Here is a 19,091-nt window from a genome sequence, read left to right on the forward strand (position 1 = left end):
GAATATCAGAACAACACTGATGAGAGAATATCTTCATGTCCTGGTTATGACAGTAGCATCAACCAGGAAGAAAGCTCCACAAGAAATGCAAAATTTCACCCAGGAGAGAGTCCAGCTTCAAGTACGGAGTGTAAGCAAAGTTTCAGTTGCCGAAAATTATTCAGAGAACATAAAAAAACACATACCAGTATAGAATCGATCTCTTCTAAATCTGAAGAATTATTTTGTCAGAAGGGAAAACTAACAAAATACCAGAAAATTCAGAAAGATGCGAGGCTATATCCCTGTTGTGTCTCTGAGAGCAGCAACCATCGAAAAAGAAAATTGTCAACGCAGCATAGAATCCCTTCAGGGATGAAACCATTTATATGTACAGAATGTGGTAAATGTTTCCGTGCGGAGGGAGGCCTCACAAAGCACCAGAGAATCCACACAAATGTGAAAGCATTTATGTGTACTGAATGTGGTGAAAGCTTCAGTCGGAAACCAGACCTTACAAAGCACCAGAGAGTTCACAGATCATTTCCATGTTCTGAGTGTGGTAAAAGCTTTCGTCATAAACCAGACCTTAGAAAGCACCAAAGAATTCATGCAGATGTGAGACCGTTTCCATGTACTGAGTGTGGTAAAAGCTTTCATTGGAAACGAGATCTCACAAGGCATCAGACAATCCACACCGGTGTGAAACCATTTACATGTATTGAGTGTGGTAAAAGTTTTAGTTATAGAAATAGTCTCAATATACACCAGAGAATCCATTCTGGAGTGAAACAATTTACATGTCCTGAGTGTAGTAAAAGCTTTATTTTGAAGGGCTCTCTCAGAAAGCACCAAAAAATTCATACTGGAGAAAAACCATTTTCATGTACTGAGTGTGGTAAATGCTTTGGTCAGAAAGGAACTCTTACCATGCACTGGAGAATTCATACAGGAGTAAAACCATTTACATGTACTGAATGTTGTAAAAGCTTCTGTATGAAACAAGACCTCACAAAACATCAGAGAATCCACACAAAACCGTTTATATGTACTGAGTGTGGCAAAAGCTTCAGTCAGATGTTATCCCTCTCAAAACACCAGAGAATCCACAGTGAAGTGAAACCAGTTACAAGTGTTGAGTGTAGTAGAAGATCCTGCCTGACATTATCCCTCATGAAACACCAGAGAATTCACACAGAACTGAGACCATTTACTTGTAGTGAGTGTGGTAAAAGCTTTACTCAGAAAGCATACCTTGCAGTGCACCAGAAAATTCATTTAGGAGTGAAAGCATTTACATGCACTGAATGTGGAAAAAGCTTTATTCACAAAACAAACCTTACAATGCACCAGAAAATCCATTCAGGAGTGAAATCATTTACATGCACTGAATGTAGAAAAAGCTTTATTCATAAATCACAGTTAACAAAGCACCAGAGAGTCCATACTGGAGAGAAACCATTTCAGTGTTCTGAATGTGATAAATGCTTCCGTCATGAGGCAACACTCACCACACACTGGAGAATCCACACAGGAGTAAAACCATTCACATGTACTGAATGTGGTAAAAGCTTCTGTCAGAAGATACGTCTCACTATTCACAAGATGAAGCATACAGGATTAAAACCATTAGTATGTACTGAGTGTGGTAAAAACTTCTGTCATAAGGTATACCTTGCCGCACACCAGAAAATTCATTCAAGAGTGAAGGCTTTTACATGCAGTGAGTGTGGAAAAAGCTTTATTCACAAATCATTTCTCAACATACATCAGAGAATCCACACAGGTGTGAATCCGTTTCCATGTGCTGAATGTGGTAAAAGCTTCAGATGCAAAAGTAGCCTCAACATGCACCAGAGAATCCATTCTGGAGTGAAACAATTTACATGTACTGAATGTAGTAAAAGCTTTAGTCGAAAGGGAGATCTCACAAAACACCAGCGAATCCACACTGGAGAAAAACCATTTTCATGTACTGAGTGTGGTAAATGCTTTAATCAGAAGGGAACACTTAATGTGCACCGGAGAATCCACACAGGAGTTGTAAAAGGTTTTGCCTGAAGCAGGACCTCACAAAGCACTGGAGAATCCACACAACAATGAAGGATAAGATACAGGCCACAAACCAGCTTGAAATTTCTGTACTCATTTATAGCTTTGGAATTGTGCACTGGCCTCTTAAATATCTTGAAAAATTGGATGTACGAACAAGAAAACTCCACGCTTGCAATGTAGTTTATAAGGGTCAATGCATATCAAGACTGTACATTCCTAGAGCTAAAGGAGAAATGGGCCTCTTAGAAATAGATTAAACAAATAGAGCTACCATCATAGATCGCCAGGCCTCTTGAACATCATCAACAGATCCAAATGTGCAAAAAGTGTCGGAAGTATGACAGCAAGCATCCGGAATCTATTTCCATCATTAAACTCGGGCTGGTATTCCAACAAGCAGAAGGAATGAGTGAGAATCCACCTGTTAGCACAGGAAAAGAGTCAACAGAATATGCAAAGCAGGAGGGAAAGCTCTTTAAAAGAAGCTGATCATTAAGATCAGCAACTCAACATCGCATGGTGGTTTTCTTATTTAGGGAAATTTTTCATGAGCATACTAGGGCAGCTATTTTTTCAGTAAAGGGTCCCGAAAATTGGAATAAACTCCCACAAAGCCTGCATGAAAACACAACACTACAGCAATTTAAGACTGACTTGAAAACATTTCTTTTTTTCAGGATGCGTATAGTTAAGGACATGACCCTGCAAGCATTTATTTATTTGTTACATTTGTACCCCACATTTTCCCACCTTTTTGCAGGCTCAGTGTGGCTTACATAGTACCGTGAGGCGTTAGCCACCTCCGGTGATGAAACAAATATAAAGTGATGTTATGGTCGAATGAGATTCACGTGTTACAGACACATTAGAGAATCATAGGGAAGAAGAGTTATATAGTGTTCATTATGACTGTCCCCCCCCCCCTTTTTTTTTAAGATGTGCCTGGATAACAGCTTATTCCCATGCTGTCCTATTAATATTGCAGTTCTGCCCCCCTTTTTCTGTCTAGTTTCCTCTTTTTCAGTTTCCTCGTCTCTTTTTAGAATGAAACCCACCTAGATATATTTGTGACGGACGGAGTAGTAAACCCCTTAATAGACTTGAAACAAGGAAAAACAAGTGACAAGTGTACAAGTACAGTGGGAAATATAAAGCATTATTCCAGGAACCATACATGGATCAAACCTGGACACGTGAATGATAAACAGGAGGAGAACTGAAAGCCCACCTCTTTAACATTGCTTTTGACTTGTAACCACTCGCCTCCACCTACCCTCCTCTCTTCTTTCCTCTACACATTAATTGATTTGCTTGCTTTATTTTTGTCTATTAGATTGTAAGCTCTTTGAGCAGGGACTGTCTTTCTTCTATGTTTGTGCAGCGCTGCGTACGCTTTGTAGCGCTTTAAAAATTCTAAATAGTAGTAGTAGTAGTAGTAGAACTGAAACCTGATAATGAGAAATTGATAATTCCAGCTCAGGACAGTGGATAACAGTTGAGATGGTTCACAGAGAGCTTAGAAAAAACTGATGCAACCGTCATGTAGGTTTTGCAAGAAAGAGCTGGAAACAGTTACGCTCTCATAGCTGGATTCGAAGTATTGATGGCAGAAACTTTTTATATGGAAAGGCGCAACAAGGTGACAAATGTCATTTACTAGAAACTCTATAAACATTAAATCACTGTAGCAGAAAAGCATTTGGGATCATGACCCATTGCTGCTTAAGGGGTCTGTTAGATTGGAACTACCGCTCGGTTACAGCATGCCCCAGGCAGTAGTTCCATTTTTGATGCGTGTCTGATATGCATGGCAGAAAATATTTTTTATTTTTGTCACGTCTGTGGTCGTGGTGACTCTTTTGCTCACCTAATTTCCCGATGTTCAGCTTCTAAGATGGCTCCTACCGGGCCAGGGCCAGCTTCCAAGATGGCTCCTGCCTGTCCTTCCTGTGTGCTCACTTCCTATGTGTTCCAAGCCTCTCCTTGGTCTCAGTGTGTTTCCTGCTCCTGTCCTGCAGTAGATGACATCATCAGTGAGAGTCTTTATAAGGAAGTGCTGTACTTGCATTTAGGGCCTTTGCATTGCCAAAAGGTCGTCAGGTTAGTCAGTGTACTGTTGCACTGCTACATAGCCTTGCTCTGGGCTCTTGCCCTTCTGCTTGTCGTGTCTGTGGACTGCTAGTCCTTCTGTTGCCTTATTCTCTGTTTGTAGCTACTGAAGCTTCAGCCATTGTTTAACTCTCTGTCTCTGTTTGTAGCTGCTGAAGCTTCAGCCTTAGCTGTACTCTCTGTCTGTGGTTGTTAACTACTGAAGCTTCAGCCATTGTCTTGCTCCCAGTCTGGCTGTGTTTGTTAGCTACTGAAGCTTCAGCTGTTGCTCTGCTCCCAGTCTGGCTGTGTTTGTTATCTACTGAAGCTTCAGCCATTGCTCTGCTCCCAGTCTGCGTTTGTTAGCTACTGAAGCTTCAGCCATTGCTCTGCTTCTGCCCAGCTTTTGTGTGTATCCTGAATCCTGCTTCTGCTCAGCTTGTGTATATCCTGAACCCTGCTTCTTCCCAGCTTGTGTGTATATCCTGAATCCTGCTTCTGCCCAGCGTGTGTGTTTATCCTGAACCCCGTTTCTGCCCAGCGTGTGTGTTTATCCTGAACCCCGTTTCTGCCCAGCTTGTGTGTTTATCCTGAACCCCGTTTCTGCCCAGCTTGTGTGTATATCTGGAACCTTGCGTCTGCCCAGCTTATGTGTATATCCTGAACCCCGCTTCTGTCAAGCTTGTATGTATTTCCTGACCCCTGCTTCTGCCAAGCTTGTATGTATTTCCTGACCCCTGCTTCTGCCAAGCTTGTATGTACCTCCTAACCTCTGCTTCTGCCAAGCTTGTATGTATATCCTAGCCCCTGCTTCCGCCAAGCCTTTGTGCACGCCCTGTCTGCTTAGTCTGTCTTTTGTTTCTTGCCTAGTGGCTGCGTAGCAGCTTTCAGTCCTAGTCACTAACCATTATAGCTAAAAAAAAAAAAAAGAATTAGGGGGGTCCTTTTACTAAGGTGCGCTGAAAAATGGTGTATTGGACGTGCGCAGATCCATTTATCAGCGTGCCTGTAAAAAAGGCCTTTGTGGGGGAAGAAAATGGACGTGCGGCAAAATAAAAATTGGCACGTGTCTATTTTGGGTCTAAGACCTTACTGCCACCCATTGACTTAGCGGTAAGGTCTCCCACTTTAACCGGATGGTAATTGTCAGCATTCGTACACTGCCGATTACTGCCTGGTTAGCACCACGCATTGGAAAATAAAAAATAATTTTCCGGCACGCGTATTGGAAGCGCGTAAAAAATGAATTTACCGCCCAGGAAGTCACGTGATGCTAGGCTAAGGGAAGGGAGCCACACGTTAAAGCTCCGAGGCCCCTCTGGTAACAACAAGCCCTCAGCATCATCAAAATCGAAAGTGCAAACCCACAAGAATGGAGAGAGCGGTAGGAATATCCCAGCAGTGTGAAAATCGCAACGCGCGCTCAGAAATCGGGTCAGAATGACCACAAAAGCACTCCGAAAGGAAGGAACGCAGAGCCGCATGGGCGATGGCAAGATGGCGGACCCTGGCCCCTCGGGAGAGTTGGTGAGCTCGGCATGGGTGGCTGAGGTGGTGGCGGAGGTCTCGACCTTGCTGGAGGCATCAGTGGACAAAAATTGCCAATGGATGGTAAGCTGGAAGGGTTGTGAACGGACGTGTCGGGGTTCCAGCAACGGCTGTCAGATGTAGAAGATCAGTGTGCGCAATATGAGACTCAGCAGAAAGAACTGCAGAGAAAGTTGGAAACTCTCGAAGCAAAAGTTGAAGACTTAGAAAATAGATCACGACGGAATAATCTTAGGCTGGTGGGACTGCCGGAGACACTGAGAGAGGTGGACTTACGGGAATTCCTTGAAACATGGCTATCTAAGGCGCTGAATCTGCAACGGTTGGAGAGCACCCTAAAAATTGAGCGAGCGCATTGGCTGGGTTTGGCCAAGCAAGATAAAGAGCGATCGAGAGTGGTTATTTGCAAAGTGCTTAACTACACCCACAAGCAAGAAATTTTACAAGCATGGCGGCTAAAAGGGAAGGTGCGGTATGAAGACAACAATGTGCTGTGTTCTCAAGACTTCTTGGCTACAGTGGCAGCTCAGCGCAGGCAATTTACAGAGGTCTGCAAATTCCTATATGAGAGGCGGGTGCGCTTCTCCTTATTGTTTCCCGGGAAGTTGAGGATCCAGCATGAGGGTAAAACCCTTTTTCCATTCCCCTGCGGAGGCACTACAATTTGCCAATCACCTGGTGGGTAGACCAGCGGAGGACGGAGGATTGGCAGGGCCCGGCAGTCAGCAGGATCCATGAATGGCAGTGAAACAAGCAGGCGATCTGAATGGGAAGCAGTCAGAACAGATGGCAGCGTGAGTGGCGACACGACAATAGCTGGACTGCTATAAGTCTAGGGGTCAGCTTGGACTGGGGGTAACCTTAGTATAAATGTGTGAATTAATTGCATGCTTAATAAGGAAGCCAACATAGTGGAGTGGGTATACGATAAGTTTTGTATTATGCGAGATGATGCTAGATGGGGGGGGGGGGGGGGGGAGGCTTGACTTGTTCTCTGACGAGGATCTTGTATTGGTGTTTGGGCAGTATGAGGGGAGTGGAGGGTTGGGGGGTAGGGGGTGGAGAGTTGGGGGGGAAGCGGGGAGGTGGGGGATGGGGTTTTTTTTGTCGCCAGGAGGAGGATGGGCAGAACAGTATTGGGGTGCGCTATAGAGATCTTGTTGAAAGAGGGGAGGGCACCTCAGGGGCTGGGGGGCATGCCTTCATATTTCCGGTAATGGCAACTTTGCTAATAATATTGGTCGGAGAGACAGCTGGGATCGATTAAATTAATATCTTGGAATGTGTGTGTGTGTGTGGGGGTGGGGGGTTCGTCACCCATTAAACGCACAAAAGTTCTGCAGGCCATGCAGTGGCATAGGGCTGATGTTGCATTCCTGCAGGAGACGCATCTGACGGCGGCGGAACATAACAAATTTAAGAGAGGGTGGGTAGCGGAGGTGGTGGGGTCCCCGGCAGACCATAAAAAAGGGGGAGTGCTGATAGTTTTCCGCAAGGGGCTACAATTGCAGATTAAGTCGATTAAACGAAGTGCTGGGGGATGATATGTTCTGGCCGAGGTAGTAATGGGTAACAGTGTATATATCTTTTGAAATATTTATGTTCCTAATGTCTTCGACCAGAAATTTTACAAAACGATTATAGAGCTGCTGAGTCCCTACCAGGGGGAAATGTCATCTTAGGTGGGGATTTTAACTTGGTCTATGACCCCCAGATGGATAGAACTGGATCGCGGTTGCCCAGTTCGGGTTCTTCATCCAGGGGCTTGCCCTTCCTCTGTACAGCACTGGACTTGATTGACGTGTGGCGAGTCTTGCATCCGACGCAAAAGGACTATAAACATGTGTCGAGAGCGCATTTGACACAGTCGCGTATTGATTACTTATATCCAAGGATCTTTTTTGCTAGAGTTTCGATGCAGAAATAGGGCCTTGTGAGATTTCAGATCATGCAATCATCTGGGTGCAGCTGCAAGTATCGGGTTGGGAGTAGGAGGGGGGTTGGCGATTTCCATTAGAGCTTGCTTGGAATCCACATTTTAAGGCCTTCATAACAGATAAATGGAAGGAGTTTGAAAGTCACAATAGTGGACATAGGCAGCAGGCCAGCCTGTTTTGGGAAACAGCCAAGGTGGTGATGAGGGGTGAGATTATAGCGTATCGGGCTAGGTCTAAGAAAATGAGGGACAAGGACCTTCTTCGTTTAGAACAAGAAGTCTGCTTGCAGCAGCTTAAGTTTGGAACAGCCCTGACACAGGACGTGAAGGGTGCTCTTATGGCCACTCAGAGAGCCCTGAATGAACTGCTCCATCAGAGGGCGGTGAAGTCATACCTTTATTATAAATACCAACTTTTTCTACATGGGAATAAAGCTGGGACATTGTTGGGGAGACTGGCGAAGGGGAAAGGGGGTCCCACGAGAATCATGCAGGTATGAGCGGAAGGGGGACATCTTCTTCGAGAAACTGGAGAAATTACTGAGCGCTTCAGGAAATATTATGAGACGTTATATGGGGAGCCTAATGAAACAATGCAGGATAGCATTGTCTATTTAGTTAACCAGGTGTTGCCCAGGATTTCAGAATCGCAAACGGAATATGTTAACAGTAATATTACAGAGGGAGAGATAATGCTGGCATTTCAGCAGAGTAAAATTCACAAAGCGCCAGGACCAGATGGGTTTAGTATGGCATTTTATACGTTGGTTCAGGAGCAGGTGACACCCCCACTGTTAAATTTGTTCAACACTATGGCAGTTTCTGGAGTCATGCCAGACTCTCTTAATGTGGCAAAAGTGATAGTGCTGCTGAAGCCAGGTAAAGATGAGAGGGAAGTAGGATCCTACAGTCTTTTATCGTTGTTAAATTGTGATATTAAATTGTATGCTAAGATCTTAGCCAATAGGCTGTCTAGGGTGCTCCCAGACCTGATAGCGACCCCTCAGGTAGGATTCGTGAAAGGTAGATCAGTGGCAAGTAATGTTAGAGCACTTTTGGCTTCTTTAGAGATAGTGGAAACACAGAAAAGGCCTTCTCTGCTGGTCAGCTTTGACGCAGAGAAGGCCTTTGATAGGGTAGTCTGGGACTTTCTATTCGCAGTATTGGAGAACGTGGGGGTGGAGGGTGTATTTCAGAATGCAGTGGGTTAATGGGGAACAGTCCTCTATGTTTTTGATAAGAAGGGGTACGAGGCAGGGATGCCCCCTGTCACCCTTACTGTTTGTGCTTGCGTTGGATCCCTTAATTAGGGAGATTGTATCCCATCCAGAAATAGTGAGGGTGAATTGGGGGTCGTCAGCGTTTAAAATTTCTGCTTTCATGGATGACATACTGGTGCATATTACCCAGCCTAAAAGATCTCTAGGGGCTTTGTTGGAGACCATGCAGGAATATGGAGACTTTGCTGGGTTTAAAATTAATTACTCTAAATCTCTGGCACTGACAGCACAAGCGACTGTGAAGAAGGAGTGGGGGACTGAGTTGCCGTTAAAATGGGCTGTCGATTCCCTCCTATACTTGGGAGTAAGGATTTCCATGAAGACGTCCGCTTTGTATTCCCTAAATATCACTTGATTATTAACTAAGATGAAGGATAGGCTGGGTACGTGGAGGGCATTGCCGTTAAACATGCATGGGAGGATACAGTTGTTTCGTATGGTGGAATTCCTGAGGTGGCTGTGTACATTTCAGGTATTGCCTTTGCTGTTAAAGAGCAAAGATTTAAATCAAATTTATAGGTACTTAAAGTTTGCCTGGAAGGATGCGAAGCCTAAGCTTCCCTTGAATTTCTTAATGGGGCCCTGGAGAGTGGGGGGAATGGGGATTCCTGATATCCGGAGATACAATCAAGCATGTTTGCTCAGACATTTGGGAGATTGGCTGCTAGATAGACAGGATTTTACGCCACAAAGGGAAGAGCGGGACTTTTTCAAGCCATACCATTTGTATTATTTGTTGCAGTGCCCCAGAAGGACACTGCCTGTACATGTAGGAAGCAGTATATTGTTGAGTCCGCTGAGGGATACTTGGAGAGATTTGAATCAGTTCTGGGGACTAGCAACAGATACCTCGGATCAGCTGCCTTTACAAGGTAATCCAATGTTTGCCCCAGGATCAAATATTGTAGTGTTTTGTAGATGGGCAGAGATGGGGATAACGAGGCTCGAACATGTATTGGGTACGGGAGGGAGATTATTGGAATTGGGAGCTTTGGGGATAGGCATTAACTATAGTCATCTTTTTGCATATCAACAGTTGGCGCATTATATCTACGAACTAACTAACTTCCGCAAACTACTGAAGACCCATCTCTTTAACAAAGCATACCATAAAGATCAACAAATATGATCTCCTCCACATATATCCAGAATTGTCTTATAATATTTGCTTGTTATACTACTATCATGCTTTATCATTATCATGTTACCCAATATACTTCTGTAATACTAAATGTCTATTCTCTTATATATTTCCACTATCCATGATGTATTGTAAGCCACATTGAACCTGCAAAGAGGTGGGAAAATGTGGGATACAAATGCAATAAATAAGAATATTAGATCTTTAGATCCGGGGAAGGTGGGCAGAGGCCATGGTCGTCGCATACGAGAGTTTTTTGGATCCATTCATAAGTACATAAGTAATGCCATACTGGGAAAAGACCAAGGGTCCATCGAGCCCAGCATCTTGTCCACGACAGCGGCCAATCCAGGCCAAGGGCACCTGGCAAGCTTCCCAAACGTACAAACATTCTATACATGTTATTCCTGGGATTTTGGATTTTTCCAAGTCCGTTTAGTAGCGGTTTATGGACTTGTCCTTTAGGAAACCGTCCAACCCCTTTTTAAACTCTGCTAAGCTAACCGCCTTCACCACATTTTCCGGCAATGAATTCCAGAGTTTAATTACACGTTGGGTGAAGAAACATTTTCTCCGATTTGTTTTAAATTTACCAATAGAAATCAAACAAAAGAAAACATGGAAAAGAAAATAAGATGATACCTTTTTTATTGGACATAACTTAATACATTTCTTGATTAGCTTTTGAAGGTTGCCCATTTTTTTTTTCCGATCTGAGGAAGAAGGGCAACCTTCAAAAGCTAATCAAGAAATGTATTAAGTTATGTCCAATAAAAAAGGTATCATCTTATTTTCTTTTCCATGTTTTATTTTGTTTGATTTCTATTGATAACCTTAAGAGTGGACTAACACGGCTACCACACTCCTCTACTTTTAAATTTACTACACTGTAGTTTAATCGCATGCCCCCTAGTCCTAGTATTTTTGGAAAGCGTGAACAGACTCTTCACATCCACCTGTTCCACTCCACTCCACTCATTATTTTATATACCTCTATCATGTCTCCCCTCAGCCGTCTCTTCTCCAAGCTGAATAGCCCTAGCCTCCTTAGTCTTTCTTCATAGGGAAGTCGTCCCATCCCCGCTATCATTTTAGTCGCCCTTCGCTGCACCTTTCCAATTGTACTATATCTTTCTTGAGATGCGGCGACCAGAATTGAACACAATACTCAAGGTGCGGTCGCACCATGGAGCGATACAACGGCATTATATCATCCTCACACCTGTTTTCCATACCTTTCCTAATAATACCCAACATTCTATTCACTTTCCTAGCCGCAGCAGCACACTGAGCAGAAGGTTTCAGTGTGTTATCGACAACGACACCCAGATCCCTTTCTTGGTCCGTAACTCCCGGGGATAGGCTCTCAGTATCAGGTTTGCAGAGGGCCCTTTTGGAATTAGGTGGGGGAAAAGATACAGGGAGTATCCAGCGGCGTTGGGCACAGAATAAGTTGAAGTTAGATTTTCGGAAATTGACATCTCGGATACCAACATTGTCGGTGAGTGCTAACTTGCGTGAATGTCGGTACAGAATTTTATACAGACATACATGCCCAAGGCTCAAGTGTTCCGAATGGGGGGGGGGGGTATCGGATCCTCTCTGTTCCAAGTGCAAACAGAGGCAGGGTACGTTGTTTCATTCTCTCTGGGAGTGTCATCGGATAAAGGCCTTCTGGAAACAGATATTAAGTATTTGGAGTCGCTGTTGCATTCCAGGGTCCCGTTTTCCCCCTGGGGATTTTACTGGATAAATATGAAGTATTTGCGCTTCAATGTAAAGGGACTCATCAGCTTAATCATAAGGCCAGCCTATTGGGGAAGAAGCTCATTATGGGAGCATGGATGAGCGAAGATCCGCCAGATAATTGGCACTGGAGGAACAGGTTACATGAGCTCTTGTTGCAGGAACGTAGGATGGTGGGGTTCTCCCAAAGACAAGAAAAGCCTTCTTAAGAACTTGGGAACCCTACATTCAATCATTCTCGTCTAAGTCTCGCAGTCTGGCACTTAATAAGCTTTGATCTCCTACCTGGGTGGTTTTTTTTTTTACAGTCTTTGCTCTCCTGAGCTTATTTCAAGGGGACAGGGGGAGGGAGGGAGGGGGATGCGGGAAGGATTACTTAGTAAGAGTAAGACTTTGTGATCCAACTGTTTTACGGCGGAGTTTACATGGTGGGAAGGGGTTGGGAGGGACTGTGGGCATAGGCAGTTAGGGGGGGTAGGAGGGGAAAGAACCCAGCCACCTCCTAAAGGGAGGCTGGGCACAACCGGGCCGATGGCCAGCGACATTAGGGAGGGTGGGGGGGGGAAGAGGAGAGGAGGGCACAGGGAAGAGGGAGGGGAACCAGGCGGACAAAGGGTTAAGGCAGGGGGGAGGGGTGGGAGGAAGGAGAATAAAAGGAAAGGAAGAAAGGGAAACCGCCCTCGGAAACCCAGACGGCCAGGTGTAAGCAGCGCTGTCCCATCCCGCCCACCCAATCATAGGGGCCAACTTGTCGCAGCAGGCGTTAAGAGGAGAGGTAGACGCAATAACGACGGGGGGTACACAGCAACTTGGCAGTAACAGTGCTAAATGAGATGCTGAGAACGGGGGCAGAAAGACCTCCTCCAAAGTGATAAGCATAAGCAACAGTAAGGCTGCAGACTGGCAGCAGGAAAATGTGAACAGCGTGTCTCCTGGCTTAGGCGGCCAGGGGGCCAGAACGCAGTTTTGATATTAGGGCGGGGCATCCTTAAGCGGGATGCACCAGGATTCTACGGGTGCGGGTAATTGGCACAGGGAACCCACAGGCTGCTTGTGCAGCAACCTGGGGGGCATACTAAGCATTTGCGAGGTCCAAAACTGTGTACCCCAAGTTATTAACAGATGATATGTAGTTATGTGTGTGTAACGATAATTATGTTTTGACGTATGATATGTTTTGAATTGTAAGCTAAACGTTCCTGGCTGCGGCCAAAATAAAATTCAACTTTCTTTAAGATGCTTTCAGTGTGGCGTTTTCTGGGAAGGGGAGCAAGTGCCAAGTGCACGAGTTGTGTTAAATGTTGGCTGTAGACAAATATGTGACAGCAATTAAATAAGTGAATAGAGTCATTATGGCATATCTTGTTTTGTTTCTAAATTGGTGTGTTGACAAGCAGGCAGAATTCTTCAATAAAAAAGATTAAGTAGGTAGTGGAGGGGAGGAGAGTAAATGTGAAAAGTTTTTGTTGATGGAATGTTCACTTGGTTTAATAAGTACCTGTGTAATTTGCACCTTTGCATTTTGGTCAAGTTGGTTGTAACTTCTTGTCGAATAGTCAACAATAACAATGAGGAGCCACTAAATAAGAGGGATGAGGGAGGGGGGGTGGGTTGATTGGAGATAAAAGGGGGGGGGGGAAAGAATTGACGATGAAAGAAGGATTGACAGTTGTTTACTGTACAGTATTGCCCATTTGTTGCAAACCTATGTATGTACCTTCTGAATTTTACGTCAATAAACAGATTTAAACATAAAAATGAAATTACCGCCCAGGCTACGCAGTAGTTGAGCGGTAGTTCCAAACTGGCGTGCGTTGGATGTGCGTAGGTGCCTGAGCGGCTTGGTAAAAGGGCCCCTAAATACTTTAACAAAACAGAAGACTCAACTTCTCTGAGGAAAGCCCGCACTGGCTAGTTACATGAACCTCAATGGGGTTATCATCACTAGCTTCAGTGCGACAGCAAAAACAACTTCCAAAAAATACTAGGGAGAAAAAAAGCCACTTCTGAAAAAAGAAGACCACAGCTATATATAAATAACGGGTGAAAACTCTAGTGCTCTTTGGGGTCCTTTTACTTAGCTGCGGTAAAGGGGGGGCCTGTGCTAGCGTCAGCGTGTGTTTTTGACGCGTACTGAGGCCCTCTTTTACTGCAACAGATAAAAAGCCGTGCGGTAAGTGAACTACCTGCCGCGTGACCATTTCGGGGGGGGGGGGGGGGGAGCACTGACGGCCACCCACCATAAATTGCGTGCGTAGGGGTTGGGAACTACCGCTGGGCTCCTGAGGTAGCCCGGTAGTAGTTCCAGACTGGCACGTGATAAGCCTGTCGCCATGCACCATCCCTTTAGTAAAAGGGTTCCTGTCAGCGCGTTGTATCAAATCCAAGCCCGCTCGCTGAAACAATGTCCACTTGCTTCACAACTTAGTACAAGAAATGGTGGTTCAACCTGAAAATCTCACCTCTCAAAAATATCTGGCTTTGACTCGTTTAAAGTTCAATCAAGATATTGTAATTTATCGGGCTGACAAGGCTGGAGCTGTTGTGGTTTGGGCCAAGCAGGATTGTCTACAGGAAGCTAGGAACCAGTTATCTGATCTTAAAAAGTGTATTGTAAGTTGGATAAAGGACCCTACGGATGACCTTCAACAAATCAATATCATTACAACTGAAGGGTGTACGTCGAGGTTTCTTGACAAAAAACAAGTTGAAATCACCAACAGTCTCGTTTTCCTATTTTATATCTGGTTCCCATCAATAACACACGCTGATGCTAGCGCAGATCCCCCCTTTACTGCAGCTTAGTAAAAGGACCCCAAAGTGCACTAGAGTTTTCACCCATTATTTATATATAGTTGCGGTCTGCTTTTTTCAGTAGTAGCATTTTTCTCCTTAGTAATTTTTGAGAGTTGTTTTTGCTGATGCACTGAATACAGTGATAGTAACCCCACTGAGATTCATGTAATTAGCCAGTGTGGTCTTTCCTCAGGGAAGCTGAGGCTTCTGTTTTGTTAAAGTATTTAATGCTTGTTTGTAGCTATAGCGGTTAGTGAACACTCTGCGTCAACCTTTTGCGCAAAATATATATTTTAAGTAGCGATTTACATCATTTTGCTCTCCTACGATTTATATACCATTTAACGGCAAAGCTCAAAATGGTTTACATATAAAAGTGGAGAAAAAACCCCAGAAATAATATTCTCAACTTAGCAATTATAATAACTATCTAAAAGAAAGATTAGAGAAGCTAATGTAAATATTTTCGAAATAGCCATGTTTTCAGTTCTTTCCTGAACCGCATAAGTACTGACTCTGCCCCTGGACCGCTCACCAAGCAGCCGATTTTGACATGGATGCTAACCGGGTATATTCAACAGCACTATCTGGTTAAGGGGCCCCTTTTACAAAGGCAGGGTAGGCTCTACGCGCGTGCAGCATGCGCCAAAATGAGACTACCGCCAGGCTAGCATGCCTCCTTGCGATAATTTCCAATTTGGCACACATCTATACCGCCGGGACAAATTATTTTTTTATTTCCTTACACTTGCAACGTTTCTGGCGTTCATCGGTCACCACACGTGTAGCATGTGAGCCCTTACCACTAGATCAGTGGGTGGCGTTAAGGGCTCAGGCCGTAAATAGACGCACGCTGGTTTCAATTTTACCGCAGGCCCTTTTCCCAAGCCATTGAAAAAAAAACCCTTTTCCCCAGGCACGGTAAAAACTGGCCCAGCGCGCATCCAAAAAATGCACCCACATTACTGCAGGCCACGTTTTGCCATGGCTTAGTAAAAGGATCCCTAAGTGTGCTGCTGAAAATGCCCTGTTAGTCTCAGACAAGTGATTTAAATGGCATTGCTACATCCTAGATACATAGATAATAGGAGCAAAACCTACAGTGACATACTAAAGAACTAACATCATACCATTTAGATTGTAAGCTCCTTTGAGCAGGGACTGCCCCTTTTTTGTTAAATTGTACAGCGCTGCGTAACCCTAGTAGCGCTATAGAAATGTCAAGTAGTAGTAGTAGTAGTAACACGGACACATCAGATTTCCATCAGTGGCTAGGATCTCCCATAGCGCTCACACAAATCATGGTGTTAAACGCTCTTTTAAACCATAGCGTTTCAGTCAAAAGACCTGCTTCCAATGGCTTTCAATCATTCGCCAATCTAAACCACACAAGAAAAATGTCATAATATCTATATGCCACAGATATAATTAAAAAACCCTTTCATTTATAGTTACTTACTGCAAACCTTCAACTGTCGTAAAACGCCATATAGAGTAACTGACTTAAGGATGGTGCTCAATGACGTAAGCAAATTTAAAGAGAACACGCTCTGCGTCATGACGATAGCAGAGCTACAGAGCTTGATTGCAACAACTAAATAAACATGATACCTATAGAAAAATCCTTACAAGAAAAGCAAAACCAAAGCACCTCTCCCAAAAAATAATGTCAGATGTCACAAGTGCAATTCAATTCCTTAAAATGAATCCACCATCTTTATTACATAGGATAGTTTCCAAATTACCCCCTACCCCCACGGTGAAGGTCTTAGTTGAGCCAAGGCTACCAACCGCAGATCTTTAAATGAGTTACCACATAAGGCCAGTGTTCCACCATAGGGGCAGCAACATCATAGCACTTTCAGCGGCTCTTATGTTCCAAAATCCTTGCTTTCAATATACGCAACGTTTTACCAATGTACACTAAAGAACATGTACACCAAACGGCATAAATTACTGTGGAAGAATTACAATCAGTTGAAGTTTTCAAATGAATCAGACGACCGTTTATTGCCAAAACGGACCCTGAAAATGAATTAGAACAAAGACAGCGCTGTATACATAGAAAATGGCCAATGAGGCCATTAGGAACAGACAGGGGTCCTTTTACAAAGCGGCGGTAAGCCCAACATAAGCTTTCCGCTCGGTAAAAGGGAATTGCTGCTGTGGGAGCCCGCACCCTTCATATCCGGCGCTATGAAAATATTTAAATTTTTGTAGCACTGATGTGTACCCGGTGGTAATCCGCCCGGTTACTGCCGGGTTAGTGCGAGAGCCTTTACCACCACCTCAACGTGTGATAAGTGCTTCCCCCACCCCACCCCGAAATGGCCATGCATCAAGTGCTTCATGAACTTGTTGAGTTGGGAGGTCACTCTATTTTCCATTAGTTTGGTTAGAAAAGGGATGGAGGCCACAGGTCGGTAGTTAGTGATGTTGCATGGCCATTTCCTGAAAAAAAAAACAAAGACCTGCCTTTTACCCGCTGCGCTAAAAGGGCGCATCAGCACGCGTCTAAAACACGTGTCAGCACCAGCGCAGGCCCCCTTTTGCTACAACTTCGTAAAAGTGGCCCACAGTGTATTATCAGCTGGCAAATGAGAGGGAACCAGCATATCGTGAAGATTCCTTTCTCTCCTGAAAGCAAAAGCTGGGGACTCTGTAAACTAGAGTGTAGACCTAAGATATACCAATGCTTCAAAAGAATAGAGCGGACAGTTCTCACTCCAGAAGAATAAGGTAGAATATGCTACTTGTTCCGAATTTTCAGCAACCAATGGTAGTAACAATCGTTCATGGGCTGCTCAACGGGCCGGGCCCTCTTATATGCTATCTTAACAACTGATTCTGGATAGTCACACTTAATGAATCTAAGAAACAAGTCCTTAGCTTGTCTCTTAAATTCAGTGGTTGATGAACAAATACATTTAAGTCGTAAAAACTGCTCCACAGGAATGCTCTCTTGTAGTTTCGGGGGGATGGACGCTCTGAAGATGTAGTAAAGTGTTTCTGTCTGTAGGCTTCTGATATACTGTATAGGTAAACCCAGACTGTATGGTATGATGTTGGGTCTTTAGTACGTCACAGTAGGTTTTGCTCTATCATCTACATATCTATTTCTGTGGAGCATTCCATTTGTATGTTTTGTTTCCCTTTTGCATCTTTATTGCTACGTCCTAGACCATGGAGTTTTTATATTGGGATAACATTATGGGTCCTGTTTACAAAGGCGCTAGATACCCATGATACTCCTGTCAGCATCTACATGGTTAGCGTGCTCTAAAAACGCTAGCACACCTTTGTAAACAGGGCCCTATATTTTCTTTTCCTGTTTTTTCCTTCCATCGTTGGGAGATCTAATTACAAAGGGCCCTTTTACGAAGCGACGGTAAGCCCAGTGCATGAAGTAAAAGGGGAAGTACCGCCAGGCTACCGCAGCAGCCCCGCGGTAGATCCCTCCTCCAGCGCGCGCCATTTCTGGCGCTGCAAAAATTGTGCCAGTGTGTACCTGGCAGTAATCGGGCAGTGCTGTATGCTGCCCAGTTAGCGCAGGAGCCCTTACCGCCAGCTCAGTGGGTGGTGGCAAGTGCTTCACTTACCTCATGGCCATTCTTTAAAAAAGAAAGATCTCTCTTTTAACCCAATGTGGTAAAAGGGGTCCTCAGTATTCGTCAAAAAACACGTTCAGCGCAGGCCCCCTTTTGCCGCAGCTTCGTAAAAGGACCCAAAGTCTCCGATGATCTTCTTTGGAGGGGAGAGGGGGAGGGAGAAGGAGGAGAGGTCTTGTGTTCCTATTAACTGTTAGTTCAATTATTTCTTGTTTATGGCTGTGTTTTCTTGAGTTTACTTGGAGTTTCTTTGTTCCATGATTTGCTACTTCTTGGCTAACAGTCTCCTGTTTACCTTGTTGTAAGGGGAAGGGATTGGGATTTGGGGAGGATGGGGGGCTTAGGCATTAATGACTGTACTATGAAAATTCACTATTGACATGATGTCATGACATTTTGCAAAGGTATTTTTCTTTGAGTTTATACCGATGCACTGTTTGTTGTTCTATATCATTATGCTAAATAAAATGTATTGAACTTGGGGCCATTTGAATTGCTTTGAAATATCGACCCCAAAATGGTTAAATAAGTAGATAAAATATATCATATTAGCAATAATAAACAGTATGTTACATATATAAATGGATTTCTAATGATAATCAAAAAACAAATAAATATACTGGGAACCAGATATGTCTCTCAGTAGAACTAATCCAAAACAGTAAAATAAAATGAACCAGTTGATATAATTAAACATACAAGGGGCCTTTTACCAAGCAGCGGTAAGCTTACCGCTGCTTAAAATGCTGTACATAAGTATTGCCATACTGGGAAAGAACAAAGGTCCATCAAGCCCAGCATCCCCCAACAGTGGCCAATCCAGGTCACAAATACCTGGCAAGATCCCAAAAAGGTACAAAACATTTTATACTGCTTATCCCAGAAATAGTGGATTTTCCCCAAGTCCATTTAAT

At 44.1% G+C, this 19,091-nt stretch overlaps 1 protein-coding gene across 1 annotated transcript in view; it reads left to right on the forward strand.

The window, feature by feature from the left end:
• The first annotated feature begins 354 nt into the window (after positions 1-354).
• LOC115459355 (zinc finger protein 420-like) overlaps positions 355-19,091 on the forward strand; it is a 49,514-nt gene continuing 30,777 nt past the window's right edge. Inside the window, exons 1-4 of the mRNA XM_030189193.1 lie at positions 355-2,022; positions 5,775-6,294; positions 8,252-8,485; positions 11,431-11,528. Of these exons, the coding sequence (XP_030045053.1) occupies positions 355-2,022; positions 5,775-6,294; positions 8,252-8,485; positions 11,431-11,528 (2,520 nt within the window). The remainder of the gene's footprint in view (positions 2,023-5,774; positions 6,295-8,251; positions 8,486-11,430; positions 11,529-19,091) is intronic.

This window comes from Microcaecilia unicolor, unplaced genomic scaffold (assembly GCF_901765095.1).
Source record: "Microcaecilia unicolor unplaced genomic scaffold, aMicUni1.1, whole genome shotgun sequence".
In the NCBI taxonomy this organism is placed as follows: Eukaryota; Metazoa; Chordata; class Amphibia; order Gymnophiona; family Siphonopidae; genus Microcaecilia; species Microcaecilia unicolor.